At 31.6% G+C, this 16,318-nt stretch overlaps 2 protein-coding genes across 4 annotated transcripts; both read left to right on the top strand.

The window, feature by feature from the left end:
* The first annotated feature begins 4,700 nt into the window (after positions 1 to 4,700).
* Positions 4,701 to 7,785, top strand: LOC125422908 (esterase). 3 transcript variants are annotated; one of them, XM_060817668.1, is made up of 5 exons: positions 4,701 to 5,076; positions 6,036 to 6,242; positions 6,413 to 6,570; positions 6,663 to 6,930; positions 7,394 to 7,785. In XM_060817668.1, the coding sequence occupies exons 1-5, from the start codon at positions 4,803 to 4,805 to the stop codon at positions 7,651 to 7,653; spliced, it is 1,167 nt and encodes a 388-aa protein (XP_060673651.1). In that variant the 5' UTR covers positions 4,701 to 4,802; the 3' UTR covers positions 7,654 to 7,785. The 3 variants fall into 3 exon arrangements, with proteins under 3 accessions (XP_060673651.1, XP_060673652.1, XP_060673653.1); XM_060817669.1 differs by having other exon boundaries at positions 4,702 to 5,076; positions 6,431 to 6,570; XM_060817670.1 differs by having other exon boundaries at positions 4,706 to 5,076; positions 6,434 to 6,570.
* A 7,792-nt stretch (positions 7,786 to 15,577) lies between these two features.
* Positions 15,578 to 16,318, top strand: LOC132803757 (protein FAR1-RELATED SEQUENCE 9-like). The gene has a single exon (XM_060817271.1). It carries the CDS (start codon positions 15,578 to 15,580, stop codon positions 16,316 to 16,318), a length of 741 nt encoding a protein of 246 aa, XP_060673254.1.

The raw sequence follows: 16,318 nt of genomic DNA, 5'->3' as shown, positions 1-16,318 counted from the left end.
CTTTCCGGCGAGCCGCCGCGGTCACCAGCAACCGTCGCCGGCGGCGGCGCGTGCGGTGGCCATTGGTCGTGAAATTTTGCAGACTTGTAGATCGTGAGGAGAGCAATCCAATGGGACCGGCGGTGAGCAAAACGGAGGCCGGACGGCGGCGAAATCACCGTTTGAAAATTTCTGGCCCCTCGCCGGAAAACGCTCCGATCCTGGCGCGTCGGTGGTCCGATGGCAGTGAGTTTTGGTGGGTCGGCCGGACTTGAGGAGACGATCAAGGGTGTACGGCGCGTGTGGCCGGAAAATGGCCGGAAGTGGGTCGATTTGCGGTGGCCGGCGGATCCTCTCTCTCTCTTTCTCTCTCCTCTCTCTCTTTCTCTCTCTTCCCCGAGAATTTTAACAAATAAAAACCCCTGTGACACTGTTCATGCCACGTGGACCAATCAGAAGCTAACACGTGGTGTTTCACTGGTCACCGACTCAAAAACATTAAAATATTACGGTATCCGGTAAACTTCAAACGTCCATAACTTTTTAACCGGATGTCCGTTTTAAGCGTGCCACTAGTCTGTGAACTAGTATCGACGAGCACTTCACAACCATGCACGAGTCAAAGCTCAATTCCCCATAAACAAAAAGTCAACTCCGGCACTCCTTGGACAGTTTAGACCGCAACTTGTTTCGCCTATAACTTTCAAACCGTAGCTCCGTTTTCGACGTGCTACCAGTTTACGAACTTAGGGCATCGTGTACTTCACCACGGTACCCTGGTCAACTCGAAATTCCCACTGAGTCAAAAAGTCAACTTTTGACCCCCTTCGGTCAACGGTCAACGGTCAACCTCGGTCAACGTGCACAGATTCCGGTGCGATTTGGGACGGGGTGTTACAAAAATAAAATAAATTTATGATGGATTTATATATTTTAACTAAAATATAAAATTAAAAACTAATCACATGGTAAAAACAAGAAAAGAAGATCCCTAAAATTCACTATCTTTGCATCTGAGCTACTGTTTTTTTTTGTTTTTTTTTGGGACAAATTATCTCAGCTACTTTTTAATATGTAATATTGATTATATAATTTAACGTGACTTCCTGAATGAGAAAAATCTAGTAATTTTGTGTTTTTAAATAGAATAAACTTTTACCTTTTGCTAACAGCTATTTAGTTCCGAGTTCAAACCAAACAAAATTTAATAATTCTTTGGACATTTTATTCATCATCTAGAGGAATAAAGGAACTTTATTGGGAAAGTTACAAAATATATATCTCTTTGCTTTTCTGCTTTTTTTTTTTTTTTTAACTCATGTTTCAATAGTAGCTTCCAATGAGATTATATATATAAATGATAAATTTAGAGTGATCAAATTTTTTTATCAAAATTTTAATATTTATAATTTGATTTTTTTAAATGATTTATGCTCCTAAAAAAATATATTTGTATGACTTGCCGCGTCTTCTTGACGTTGTGATTAAAGTTTGTTTAATCTGTTGCTAATGTGGCATAAGTGGTTAGATTCATTAGCTAACTGTTTCTGGTTAGCTGTTAAAGAAAGAGTGTAGCTTAATCGTATATAAATTACCTCTTATTAATGAGAGCAGATATGTACCAAGTTTCCATAAAAAATACCAAACACTGCTTCTATTTTTCTCTCTCTCTCTCTTTCTTTTTCTTTTTTCTTTCACTTTCTTTCTCGCATTTCTTAGGTTTCTTTTCCTCTCTTGATTTACATCTAAGTGATCATCGTAATTTATTAGTTTATAAATTCGATTTATAAAGCCTAGCTACCTATGTTTTTTTTTTTTTTTTTTTTCTTCTGCACTGTATTGTTGAGCAAGAATTTTGTTGGAACATCGGCTTTTGCTTTGGCCCATTAAAGTTATCACACTGATTAAGTGAATCACTGTCCATCTGATCTTTGATTTTTTATGAGCTTTCTGGAAGAAAATCATAATGTCTGTGAGCTATTCCATACATGTTTAGACATGAAAAAATTAAAAAAAAAAAATTAATATAATGTTTTAATGTGGTGCAACGAAGCACATATAATTTGATATTTAATAACTATGATATAAGATTTATATATTTTATTCTAGTATTAGATATGATGATAGGCTATTGGATTAATATTACACATGATTATCAACCGTAGGTTTTATCTGCATGTATTAGACCTTAGCTTCTTCCTGTTTAAAATTTAAGAGCACAATTTAAGATAATTTTTTTTTTTTAGCATTAATATAATTTCTTTTTAGTTTGTTTTTTAACTGCCAATTTTTAAGCTGGAAAGCTTGGTAATTTTCTGATTGAGTTAGGCTGATTTTATAACTGTCTGAATACTAAGCCCAAAATGTATTTTTGGTCGCCAGGACTGGAAAACGAAATATAAAGTACAAGGCTCCATGAGAAAATCCAGAAAGAAAAAGCATATAAGTACTCCTTATCTAGGGCATAAGGATGGACAGCCACACAATGCGAAAAAAATAGAATTAATTTATAGGGGTTTCGGCTTGTTTTAATAAGCTGTACTTGTTGCAATTTTAGTCGTGATAATCGAATGAATAATATTTTTAATAGGATAGTTTAATATAAATAAATATATTCTTCCACAAAAAATATAAATAAATATATGATGGATTTATATATTTTAAAGAAAAAATAAATATAAAAATTAATCACATGGTAAAAACAAAGGAGAAGATCCATATACCACTAAAAATTACTATTCTTGCATCTCAACTACATTTTAAAATGTGATAACTGATTATATGGTTTAACGTGATTTCCTGAATAAGAAAAATTCAGTGATTTGTTTTTTCTTATTTTCCAAAAAAGAGAGTGAATTTTTACCTCTGCTAACAGCTACTCTGTTCCAAGTTCAAACCAAACAAAACTCCAATAATTCTTTCAACATTTTGATACATAATCTGGATGAAATTTATCGGGAAAGTTACAAAATATCCCTTTGTTTTTTCCACTCGTGTTTCAATTTACCACGTAAACGTTTTTTAAAAGCAATTTCCTCCCTAAACTTTGCATAATATCACTTTGTCGTGCTCTAATTTTCTTTTGGTTAGAATTTGAAAATATTGGTAGGATAATATTCAAACTGATTGCTTATATAACTAAAATATATGCCTAAACAAAAACTTTCCTTATCAGATTTGATAAAAATTAAAAGGTAAATATCACTTTTGCACCACTTGTAACAGCTCAGTACCACCCGCATCAAGATATTGTCCTCTTTGGTCCAAGGTTCACTCCCTCTCTCCCCTCTGACCTCAAGGTTTTATCAAAACGCGTTTTGAAGGGAGAGGTGTGCCCCTCTCCAACCAATGTGGGATGTTACAATCCTCCCCCTTTGGGGCTCAGCGTCCTCGCTGGCACACCGATCCGGGTCCGGCTCTGATACCACTGTAACAGCCCAGTACCATCCGCATCAAGATATTGTCCTCTTTGGCCCAAGGTTCACTCCTTCTCTCCCCTCTGGCCTCAAGATTTTATCAAAATGCGTCTTTAAGGGAGAGGTGTGCCCCTCTCCAACCGATATGGGATGTTACACCACTATTTTTAAAATTTTTTTTCACCCATGTATATCTATTTAAAAAACTTGACCATAGCCCTCCAGGTTTCACTAATATTTCATTTTAGCCCTTTACATTTCTTTTTTGGTTTCACTTTAACAGCAGTCAATATATTAGTCAACTCGTATCTTTGACTTAAATGACATTTTTATCCTTTTCGTTAATTTCTACATACAAATAATCCATTTTTATTTATTTTAATTGTTTTCAAATAATATTATAATTTTCTTTGTAATTTTTTTAGACATAATTATTGTAAGAAATTATGGCTGGTCAATAACTAAAAAAAAAAAAAAAAAATTGGTCTTTGTAGTTTTTTTTTTCTTTTTTGGGTATATTTGAATAAAAAGGGATTAAAGTCATTTGATTAAAATATATTAGTTGACTATAATTTGACTAGCAAAATAGGTTAAAGTGAAATAAAATTAAAATATGAGAGGGTTATAATGAAATTTTTCATGTAAAAATATATTTGTGGAAAAAATTCAAAATAAGAAAGGTTGAAGTGATATTTTTTCAAAATTAAAAGTAAATACCGAGAATAAAATTATTTTTGATTCTTTTTTTTTTTTAACAAATTTGTTAAAAGAAAAAAGTTTTGATTTGAACATATTTTATTTGTATAAACAAGCTAATTTCGTTATCGATTGGTCAATTGTCAAAATCTAACCAAAAAGAAAAAACAGAAAAAAGAAAAAATAAATTACAACGAGACGGTAAAATTGACATGATATGATATGAACATGGTAAAATTGACATGATATGATACGAACGAACATATAGAGGTGAAATTGCTTGAAAAATAAATTTAATTAGAGGGCAAACTGAAAAGTTTGTCAAAGTTGGAAGTCATATTTTGTAATTTTCCAAAAATTTATTAAATGATTTGACTTTGTTTTTTTTTTTTTTTTTTTTTTGGGGGATATATGATAATTTGGAGAAAGTTAGGGGCGAAGTCATTGTTTCTTGGCAGTCTCCGTACTAACTTTCCTATATATGATTTTTCCTATACGCTTCGATATTCCACCACATGTTAGCCTAGTCAAAGTCCTTCTAGATTACATATGCAAATGTAAATAAAAATGAAATAATAAAAAAAAAAAAAAAAAAAACCCAATTTCCAGCTCTTTATAAATCGAACTCCCTTGGGCTAATCTTCATTCATCGGCATTTAGCTAATTCGGTTTTGGGTTTTTTTTTATTTAATTTCTTTACCCTCCAAATTAATGGAGTTTCTTACAAGTCTTGTCAGATTTTTTATTTATCTTTCTTGTTCTTGTATGGTTCTATCCTCTATTACCATCTTCAAGCTCAATTCTGTAGTGTTTTCTGTGGAAGACTGTGAGTTTCCAGCAATCTTCAATTTCGGGGACTCGAATTCGGACACGGGTGGGTTAGCTGCTGCTTTTCCAGCATTTCTCTACAAACCTTATGGAGAGACTTTTTTCCATAAGCCTGCCGGAAGATTTTCAGATGGCCGGCTCATCATCGATTTCATAGGTACGCAAATATTTGCTAACTTCTACTTAATTCTATCACTGAATTTAGCTTATCTTAATTTAATTACACTTATATATATATATATATATATATATGGCCATGCTTATGAATCAGATCACTGTTAAGAGCTAGTTATTCTTGGTTCCCTGTTTTTGAAAAACATTTCCAGTTGATCTAGATGTCACTTAGATGCAATTTAATGAGGCACATATATGTGGCATCCAGCATACCATACTAGTTATTGGTCCTAATTAAGCATTCAAAGCTCTATTTTGATTGATAAAGACGGGAATAAGAGTTGAGTTATATAGACTATATTTTTCTATTTTATAATAATTATTCATGAAAATTTTTCATTATTTAAAAATTTTAAATTTCCGTTAATTTTACTAAACAAAATTTAGAAAAAAATAAAAATAAAAAGTTATTTTAATGGTTCTCATATGCTTGTCCATTCGTCTGAATTTTGTGACAAAATCAATTTTTCAATAAAAAAAAATACTTTAACTAGACAAGAATACAATATGTCTGAGAACACAAGTGAAACCCGCATATGAGTCCCGCAAATGAATGTCTCAAAGATGTACCATATGCCCATCCTATTAAAGATTTTTTTCTTTTTCCATGTATAATGATGTATATAATGATATAAATTCCAAGAAATCCAGAATAAGAAAGTAAAAAAAAAAAAAAAAAAAAAATACCCTTCAGGCACAGAACAATTAATTTGAGTGGTCAATCCAGTCCATTTCGTTTTAATACTATTTTTTTGTGTAAAAGAAAAAACAAATACAGAAAATAGTGAATCTTTATGTAATAATTTAACCAAATGAGACCGTGACTTTTTTCTTATTTATTTATTTATTTTTTTCCCTCAAAACATGTTTAATTGTTATTAATTCTTTTTCTTTTTTTTTTCTTTTTTTTCCCCCCCTTTTGGATAAACTTTTGTGTTTCAGCAAACAGTTTGAATCTCCCATATCTGAGTGCATATCTAGATTCCCAAAGGACCAACTTCACGCACGGAGCAAATTTTGCAACTGCGGCTTCTACCATCACATTGCCAAACCTTATCATACCAAATGGTGGATTTAGTCCCTTCTATCTTGTCGTCCAATACACGCAATTCGTGCGATTAAAGTCCTTACCACAAAAAACACGTGAAGGTAAAATTAAAATCTATATACACCTCACTTTGTATATATATAAAATTTTATTTACCCCAAAAAAGAAATAGAAACAATATATTATTAGTTTAATAAGGCACAGTTCGAGCTATAAATATGCTCACCAGTCAAGAATAAGTCAATTAAATTGGCTTATTTTGTCTGTTTAGCTAACTATGTTACAATAGCAGAGTACTTTAAGCAGGCATTGTACACTTTCGATATTGGGCAGAACGATCTGGGTCAAGGTTTCTTTTCGAACATGTCTATAGCGGAAGTTAATGCATCCGTCCCTGATATCATCAACAGCTTCTCAACAAATTTCAAGGTAAAATATATTTGTATGAACTTTCATTTATTACATATTTTTTGAAATTCATGGTTATAATAAATATGTTTTATATAATGATGGTGGTGTAGAATATATATAATATATCGGGAGGTACATCATTTTGGATACACAACACAGGGCCAATTGGCTGCCTTCCTTACATTTTGAACACTTTCCCATCAGCACAAAAAGATGAAGCCGGTTGTGCTAAACCTTACAATGAAGTGGCTCAATACTTTAATACCAAATTGAAAGAGGCTGTTGTTCAACTCAGGAAGGATCTTCCTTCGGCTGCAATCACATATGTAGATGTCTACTCTGCCAAATACTCCTTATATACCGATCCCCATAATGATGGTACGATACGCGTTTTGGTTTTGGTCACTATGAAAATGATCATTTTGTTTTTATGCATAACAAAATACAGTGCTGATTTGTTAGAAACATATTTTCATTTTTATGATTGAAGCCATACTAACAAAACATGACCCCTTTAAAATGGTATCACCTTGGTAAATGACTTAAGTTACAATCTACAAGGTGAACTAACAACCAAATCACAACATACATATTATATCCTAATGTATGAAATATTTTATTAGGAAAATTACCTAATGTATCAAATCCACTATTTTCTGGTACAAAGATCAAAATTTGGAATCCCATATTTTCAACATAAAAAAAAGCTTATGGAAATTCTAGGAATATATATATATATATATATGAATATATGTATATATATATATATATATATATATGTGTGTGTGTGTGTTAAATTATTTTGATTTTGAATTAATGAAATGGTGAAAACTACTTGAAGGATTTGAGCAGCCATTAGTAGCGTGCTGTGGGTATGGTGGAAAATACAATTATGGCAGTGGTGGGTGTGGAGAAACAATCCAAGTTAATGGAACCCAAATATTTGTGGGTTCGTGCCGACGGCCCTGGACAAGGGTAAATTGGGATGGGATTCATTATACTGAGGCTGCTAATAAGGCTGTCTTCCACAAAATTTCAACTGGAGCTTATTCGGATCCACCTCTTCCTCTCAAAAAGGCATGCTATATGACTCCCAAGTGAAGTAATTTATCATGGTCAATTAATTTCATGTTTTTTTTTCTTTTTTTTCCCTATGTAATTTGAATTTGATGCATAAATCGTACTGCGAATGCTTTATAAAAAATAAATTATTAACTACATCATTACAAGTAACCCAAGCCATAAGTAATATATACACCCGAGGGGTGGAGCAGGGGTAGGAAGTTGGTAGTCCATACTTTGGGAGTTCAAGGTTGTGAGTTTGAACCTTGGCAAGGCCTATGTGTGCCCCTGTCTGCACTCCAATATGCTAAAATTGTTGTGAGAAAAGGGGTTATGAGAGTTGAGAATCACTAGTTATGGACTGCCACATGGTTGCAAAACCAGGCAAGCAAATATCCATGGTCTTGAGTAGTTTCTAAGCCAAGGATTTCGATTCCGTTTAGGAGACTTTTTTTATTCACCAAAAAAGTATAAGTATATAAATAAAATAAAACGGTTATACGTGTCTAAACAGTTAAAGATGATTTTATCGCCTATATAAAATATGCTAAATATATGCTAGTTGCACTACAGTTTTAATGATTTAGTATTTTAACAATATCCGCGAATAAAATATTTTAAATAATCTTAAATATTAAAAAATTATAAAATATACTATAGATTTTCTTTTTTCTCTCTATCTTTCTATCTCTCACCCTTGGTCTTTAATATAATATTTCTCTTCCCTATCTCTCTCTCCTCTCCCCCCTCTCTCTCTTCTCTCCCTCACCTCTCCATTCGGGGTGGGCAAAATTCAATCCAGTCCATTTAAATGGACCAATCCAATTCAGTTTTAACAATTTGATTTGGATTTTTATATCAATTGAATTGGATTGGGATCAAAATATTATAAATTGTTTTGATTGTATTGGTTATGGGTTGGAAATATAAATCCAATCCAATCCAATTCATATATTATATAATTAAAAAATTATATATATATATATATATTTCCATTTTTATATATTAATTTTTAATTTTTTTTTCATTTTTATATATTAATTTTTAATATATTTTTTTTAACCCATCGGTCCCATCCCCAATTCCCAAATTGAATTGGAACCCTAAACATTTTCCTGCCTTGCTGCCGAACCACCACCGTAACCCTAAATATTTACCTGCTTTGCTACATTTTCTTCTTTATTTTTCATTGTACGAGTGAGATGATGACTATGTTGGATTATGTTAATTGTATTTTATGTTTGAATAAGTATAATTTATTATTTATATTTTATATTTGGAAAACTGTTTATTTGTATTATATATTTATAAACTAGTAAATTTCAAACCAATTAACCAATCCAAATTAAACCGATTATAAATGTTTTGATTTGGTTTGGGTTTAACGTTTCAATAATTTGGATTTGATTCTATATTAAGTAATTCAAAAAGTATAGATTGGGTTGTATTTTGGTCCAAAACCGAACCAATCTAATTCATGCCCCTCTCCATAATTTTCTCTTACAATCTCTCTTCTCTTTCTTCTCTCTCTCTCTCTCTCTCTTCTTTCTTTCCTCTCTCTCTTCTATAACTCTCTCTCGCTTCCCTATCTCCTTTGTAACTCTCTTTCCTCTCTCTTTCTCTCTCTCCCCTCCATAACTCTCTTTCTTTTCTATATCTCTCCCTCCTATATCTCTCTCATTTCTCTCTCTTTCTCTCCTCTCCTTGTGTCTCTAAAGGACTACATATATTTTATTTTTTTTCCTCTTGCAAATTGTTGAACCAAATATAAGAAAAATTCTAATTTTTTTCCTTTCATATTGTTTGCCCCCCTCATTTTTTTCCTTTAATTTTTTTCCCTCTGTCAGAATTCTGACATCTAAACAATGCCTAGACTAAAGGTATTAAAAAAACCTATAGATTGTAGTGTATGTATATTTAATTTTAAGTCATTAAAGGTAAAATAGGTATAAGTTATTAGTGGAACTAGTAAAAACAAATTTTAAAATGAGAGTGCATAAATTGTAGCAGGGCCGTCTCAAGTAATTTTGAGGCCCTAGGCAGAGAAAAATATTTGGGGCCTTAATATTTTCATTTTAAAAAAATTAAATATTAGTTTTTAAAAAATAGATTTTTATATAAAATCTAATTTTCTAGCTTTTTAAGATGCAAAGTTACTAATTAAATTTTTATATTCAAGTTTTGATAATAAATCCTTTTCTTGCCAAATTATTTAATCTTTCTTGAGACATTATTGAGCATAAATAAGATTTTATTAATTTTAATTTGGAAAAACTTCTTTCTGCTGAAGCTATACTAACAGATATTGTCAATAGTATTCTATAAGCTATCCATACATTAGGAAAAGAATTTAATTTTTTTATAAAGTTTAGTATCTCAAGTTTTTTTTTTTTCTTTTAGGTGAAAGTTTAGTATCTCAAGTGTTGTTTTTAATTCAGGATTTATTATTTATTTTAAAACTTTTAGTTCTAAAAATAAATCTAAACCATCAATATCAGATAACATGTTATGTTTTAAAAAATTTTCAAGATGCAAACATTTTTCTTTTAGAAAATCATCACCAAGCAATTTTAATTTTTCTATATCATACAAAAAACTAAAATTATCTTCATATATCTTAAACTGTTCAAACCTAATTTGAAGTGAAGAAACGGCATGATCAACTATGTAGTTGAAATAATTAATTTTAAAAGATTCTTCAGGTGAAAGTCTCACCTCATTAGTTTCATTCTCATCAAATTCTTTCTTTCTTCTAATTACACATTTTTCACGAAATTTTGGTTCTACATTCATTTCATTAGCAATCTCTTCAGCACAAATCACAGCAGATGTGAACCCATTTTCTTTATAGTCATTAAAAAATGAAACAAGACATTTTGGCTGATCTAATGCAATGGCAATATTCGTATCTTTATATTGTAAAAATTTACTAACAGTGTTAACTGCAAACAATATATCATACCAAATAATCATACCTAATAAAAATTCAAAATTTTCAATCTCATATGTTGCTAAAGAAATCGCTTGACCTTTTTGTTTTAGGATCATCACTAGCTTCTGCTAATTGATATAAAGCATCTCTTATTTGTGGAGCTTGATATTTTATTGCTTTAACACTTTTAAGACGACTTTCCCAACGTGTTTGTGACAATGGTTTAAGAGTTAAATTAGATATATGGTCTTGCAAAATTTTCCATCTTTTTGTAGAAGAAGAAAATAATGAGTATATATGTTGTGTCACGCCAAAAAATGTTATAGCACTAGGACAAGAATTAGCCATATCACAAAGCACTAAATTAAGACTATGACAACCACATGGTGTATAAGAAGCTCTAGAATTTATATGTAACAATCTCTTTTGTATGCCTTGTTGTTTACTTTTCATATTAGACCCATTATCATATCCTTGTCCTCTTATATCATTTATATCAAATTCAAAATTTTTTTATTACACTAATAAGCATATCAAAAAGACATTTCCCTGATGTATTATCCACTTTTAAAAATTCTAAAAAATACTCTTCTATTTTGATTGGATTTGTTGAAATATCTACACATCTTAATATAAGAGACATTTGTTCTTGATGACTTATATCTGGGGTACAATCAAGTATAACCGAAAAGTATTTTGCTTCTTTTATTTTTTTAATTATAGTACTTCTTATTTCTAATCCTAATATATTTATTAACTCATTTTGTATGTTATGGCCAATGTAATGATTATGAATTTCACCATTTTGAATACGTTTAAGGTGTACTTGCATTATAGGATCAAATTCTGCAATCATTTCAATTAACTTAAAAAATTTCCATTGTTAGCTTGATAAATCTTCTCATTTGTGCCACGAAATGCCAAATTATTTTTTGCAAGATTTTTAATTACAACAATAATTCTTACTAATCCGTTCCTCCAATGCTCTTTTTCCTTGTTTATCTTTTCTTGTAAATTCTTTTCAGTAGTTTTATTTTTAAGTAATCTCATTTCAATGTCAAACCAAATATTCATATTTATAATATGTTCCCTGCTTGTTTCATAACTTTTAAGCTTGGCACTAAGATTTTTCCAATCTTGACATCCTTTGTTTGCTAATTGAATTGTAGTTGATTTTTGACTAAATAATTTACAACAAAAGCAAAATACTTTATCTAATTCTTTTGAATATACCAGCCATCTCCTATCATGTTTTTCTCCATTTGGTAATTTTAGAATGTAATGAACAGTAGAAAAGTGTTTAGAATTTTCATCATGTGGAAAACACAAATTGGTTTCTCTAATTGGACCTTTTTCAACTAATAAATCTATTAAATTTGTATTTATGTTTTCCCATTATGCTAGATCATATATATTTTTACAATAGTTTCATCAATGTCATTAAAATTTTTATCTTCTTGATCAACTAATTCATCTTCTTATAAATTATTATTATCTTCTTCGTTAATATTAATATTTGGTGAATTAGATTTATGATTATTAGAAAGTTCTTGATAGATTTCTTTTTGTCCTAATAAAGTATCATCTTCTAGTGAAAATTCAATTGTTTTTTAATTTAAATTTTCAATTGGTTTTTCTGAGTTTTGATTTTTAGTATTAGTAACAAACCTATCAAGTGCTCATTTTTTAGATTGAATAAATTCTTCTATTTTTCTTTTTTTCATACATTTTGCATATCCAAACTCATATTTTCTAGCAGACATATTTATATTCAAATAATAGAAAATATAGGTCCTTAATATTTTATCAAAACTAAAATGCTTAAAATTAAAGAAACAATAAAACCTGATTTATGCCTTGCACTTTCAATTTGATGATACTTTAAAGTATAACACTGTTACCTGCATGAATATGATAAAAGAACAAACAAATATGAACTTCTATTCAGATTAATCAGAATAAGCATCTAGGAGAATAATTGGCCCAAATTAAAAATACCGTGTAAGAATTCAAATCTAATCAATTTAGTTGAATAAAAGATATAAAAAAATAAAAACACAATATACAGAACAAAACCGTGAGCTATATATATATATATATAAGAACAATAAGAATGATTAGTAAATAACTACATCATGAATTCATATAAAATAATATATATATATATATATATACAGAGAGGCTAGCCTGAGGACCAACCACATAGGTTATATGCGGACCAAACATATGATGAAATTTCCTGCCCTTCGATTTGCATTGTTTGCATCTACGGCCCAACTTCAAAGCAACTCTCACGTGAGAATGGCTGGCCAAATTTCCCCTGAGCCCTTCCCGCTCACAGCAGCTCACATTCCCGTTCTCACCAGCTCAAAAGGACTTTGCCAAAATTCCCAATCGCACCAGCAGCAACCAGCATTGCAATCCTTGCAAACCCACTAGATCGCACCACCATTGCCACAGCATTGCCATCTTCATAATCTTCTACTCTGCATGTCTGTATTCTGGCTCTTCTTATCTGTGAGTGAGTGAGTTTATGTTTTGTAATTTTTTTTTCATTCTGTTTTTTATGTTGGTGATTTTATGTAGTCTTGCATAGTTGAAATTGTTAAATGTGGGATTGTGATTTGGGTTGAGAAATAACTTGAACGAAGGCCAATCTTCATGATGATTTTCAAAAATTTAGAAAATGATACTTTTCGCAGAAAAAGCATGGATGTATGCATGTTGTTTTTCTTTCCTGGTGTATAAATACCACTGTTCACGCATACTGTTCATTATGTAATAATCAATTCACTTAGTCTATCATAATACAAACACGAAAGAGATTTTTGCACCAATTGTTTTTGGGGTATACGAATGGCCAATCCATGCATGCTATACAAGAGAAAATAAGTTTGTTATAATTGGAACACAAAGTAATTCTATTTTGTAATTCCTATATCTACACACACACACACACACACACACACACACACAAAGACATATGTATATATATCCTATTGTGTTCCGTTCCAAAACTGCTTAGTTTAGTTTTGAATAAGAACTTTGAATAATTATAATCCCCTTAGTATGCATGACACATAGAGTTAATAGATTATATTGATGTCATTGCTTTTTATTTTTATTCTTTTAATAGCCTTTGCGTAGATTGGTTAACCTCTTATTGATTAAAGAGTTATGTATCAATATTCTTTTTTCCCTTTATCTAGCAAAGATGTAATTATTTCATTGTTTTGCAACTTATATTTTTCATTTTCATATGTACTATTAACCTTTTTGAACCCCATGATTCAGATTTATTTATTTTTTTCTGTTGATGCACGCATATTTGTTTCTTTCATTATAGAGTGCTGAATCAGCAACCATAATGCAAACTCGGCAGATTTTAGCTGAAGTGCCTTTATTTTTGCAACATTTTTCTCTTCTATTTAGAAACTAAACTTTCTTAAAATAAAAGATATTACCACCTCTCATGATGGTTTTGCTTTGCTGTCTACCAGGTTACAAATTGATCAATAGGAAGCTGGTTTGAGTGTAGAATAGTTGGAAGCAAATTCAGATTGGAAACATGAGTGTAGAACAGTTGGAAGCAAATTCAGATTGTAGACGAGTTGAAGACATATCCTTGCTATCACATTCAAAATCCGTGGATGATGTTTACATTCCCCAAGTGGCCGAAAACTGCAAACCAAAGGTTGGACAAGAGTTTGAATCGATAGATGGGGCACATGAGTTCTACATTAAATATGCAAAAGAGGCGAGGTTTAGTGTTCGTAGCAGTTCGATTAAGAGATGTAAAGGTACGAATGAAGTTGTCAGAAAAAAATTTGTGTGTTTTAAGGAAGGAGTATCTTCTATTAAGGATGGTGAGAGAAAAAGGTGTTAGGGAATGATAAAAGAAAATTGTAAAGCTAAACTTGTCGTGGTTAGGTCAAAAAGGGGGAAATTTGTCATCACTGTATTTGTTGAAGAACATAGTCATCCATTATCAACCCCTCGAAGAGTGCATTTATTAAGGTCACATCGTAGTATGTTTGAAGCCAAGAAGTCACTAACCTTGCAGTTTTCAGCAACAAATGTGCCAACTCATCAACAAATAACCATTCTTGAATTTGAAGCTAGAGGTATAGAGAATATTGGGTGTACAAAGAAGGATATATATAACCATGAAGCTAAAGTGTGGAATGAATTAAGAGGATAAGATGCAGAACTTTTAAAGAAATATTTCCTAACCGAGCAAGAAAAGGATCCATGCTTCTTTTTTAAAATAGATGTAGATGATGATAGTAAATTGAAGCGTTGTTTTTGGGCTGATTCAGTGTCTAGAAAAGCTTATAGATGTTTTGGTAATGTAGTTATATTTGATACAACTTACAACACTAATTAATATGGTATGATATTTGCACCCTTGGTGGCGGTGAACAATCATGGTCAAACGGTGCTTTTTGCATGTGCCTTTTTAAGTGATGAAAAAACGGAATCATTTGTTTGGTTGTTTGAGCTATTAAAGGATAGCATGCCGACGAACAACCCAAAGATGATCATTACCGATCAAGATCCTGCAATGACAAAGGCTATAGTTCAGAGCTTACCGAATACATTTCATAGGTATTGTAGTTGGCACATACTTGAGAAGTTCTCTACGTATTTAAATGCAATCACCTATAGAGATTTTTATAAGACTTCCAACAATGCATTTGGGAATCAGAATGCTCTGAAGAGTTTGAAAGAAAATGGGTGACTACCATCGAGAAGGCAAGCCTAGATAACAATGATTGGTTAAAATCAATATTTGAGCCACGTTCAAGATGGGTGCCTGCATATGTTAACCATATATTCTCAGCTGGAATGTCAAGTAGCCAACGTGCGGAAAGCTCCCATACATTTTTTAAGAAATATGTTTTGAAGAGAAACTTATTAATGGATTTCATATTTCAATTTAATAGGGCGCTTGCACATCAACGTCACGAAGAGTTAGGGGCTGATCACGTTGATATTAATGAGAAGTTTGTTTTGAAATTGCCATTGGAAATGGAAAAGCAAATGGTCGAGATTTACACACACAAGATTTTTCTTAAGTTTCAAGATGAGTTGTGGGATAGCTTAGTAATAATGCCACAATTTGTTCGTGAAAATGCTACACACAAAATGTATGTGGTCAAGAGTAGTCCAAAAGAAGGTGTTCGTAAAGTACAGGAAGTTGCTTATGATAAAGAATTGGACTTTGCATCTTGTACATGTAAGAAGTTTGAGAGTGAAGGACTTCCCTGTAGACATATCTTGGCATTCTTAAGACTGTTTGGTAATATTCCTTTGCCAAATCAATATATAATGAAAAAGTGGACTAGAGGTGCAAAATGTCAAATAATAACCGATAAGCAAGGTGTTGAGATAGGTGGACAGCATAGTTCAATGTTGACTTGGCGAGCTAAACTATTCCAACTTGCTTCGGAAGTCATTGATAAAGCCATAATATATGAAAAGGCAAGTGTAATTGTGAATGATGGTCTTCAAAGTTTGCTAGGCAAGATTGAATCCATAGTTAGCAACACGAAGAGTGGAGGCATTTCTGAAAAAGGTAGCACTGCTCATGACTATGAAGCTTTGAAAGACCCATCTGCTGTGAGGGCAAAGGGATGTAGACAAAGATTAAAAAGGGAAAAGGAGAAGGCAACAAATGCCGCAAAGCATAGAGGTCGACGTTGCAATGGATATGGAAAAATTGGACAATCGCACGACAAAATAAACTGTCCACTCCTCAACAATTCGTAA

Source organism: Ziziphus jujuba, chromosome 5, assembly GCF_031755915.1.
Source record: "Ziziphus jujuba cultivar Dongzao chromosome 5, ASM3175591v1".
NCBI lineage: Eukaryota > Viridiplantae > Streptophyta > Magnoliopsida > Rosales > Rhamnaceae > Ziziphus > Ziziphus jujuba.
This window is presented reverse-complemented; position numbering and strand designations above follow the sequence as displayed.

Bases quoted from the DNA above. Each gene is read 5' to 3' on its own strand.
- LOC132803757 (XM_060817271.1), top strand. From the start codon at position 15,578: ATGGAAAAGCAAATGGTCGAGATTTACACACACAAGATTTTTCTTAAG.
- LOC125422908 (XM_060817668.1), top strand. From the start codon at position 4,803: ATGGAGTTTCTTACAAGTCTTGTCAGATTTTTTATTTATCTTTCTTGT. The intron at 6,243-6,412 runs GTAAAATTAAAA...TTGTCTGTTTAG, and splicing joins ACCACAAAAAACACGTGAAG to CTAACTATGTTACAATAGCA. The intron at 6,571-6,662 runs GTAAAATATATT...ATGGTGGTGTAG, and splicing joins GCTTCTCAACAAATTTCAAG to AATATATATAATATATCGGG.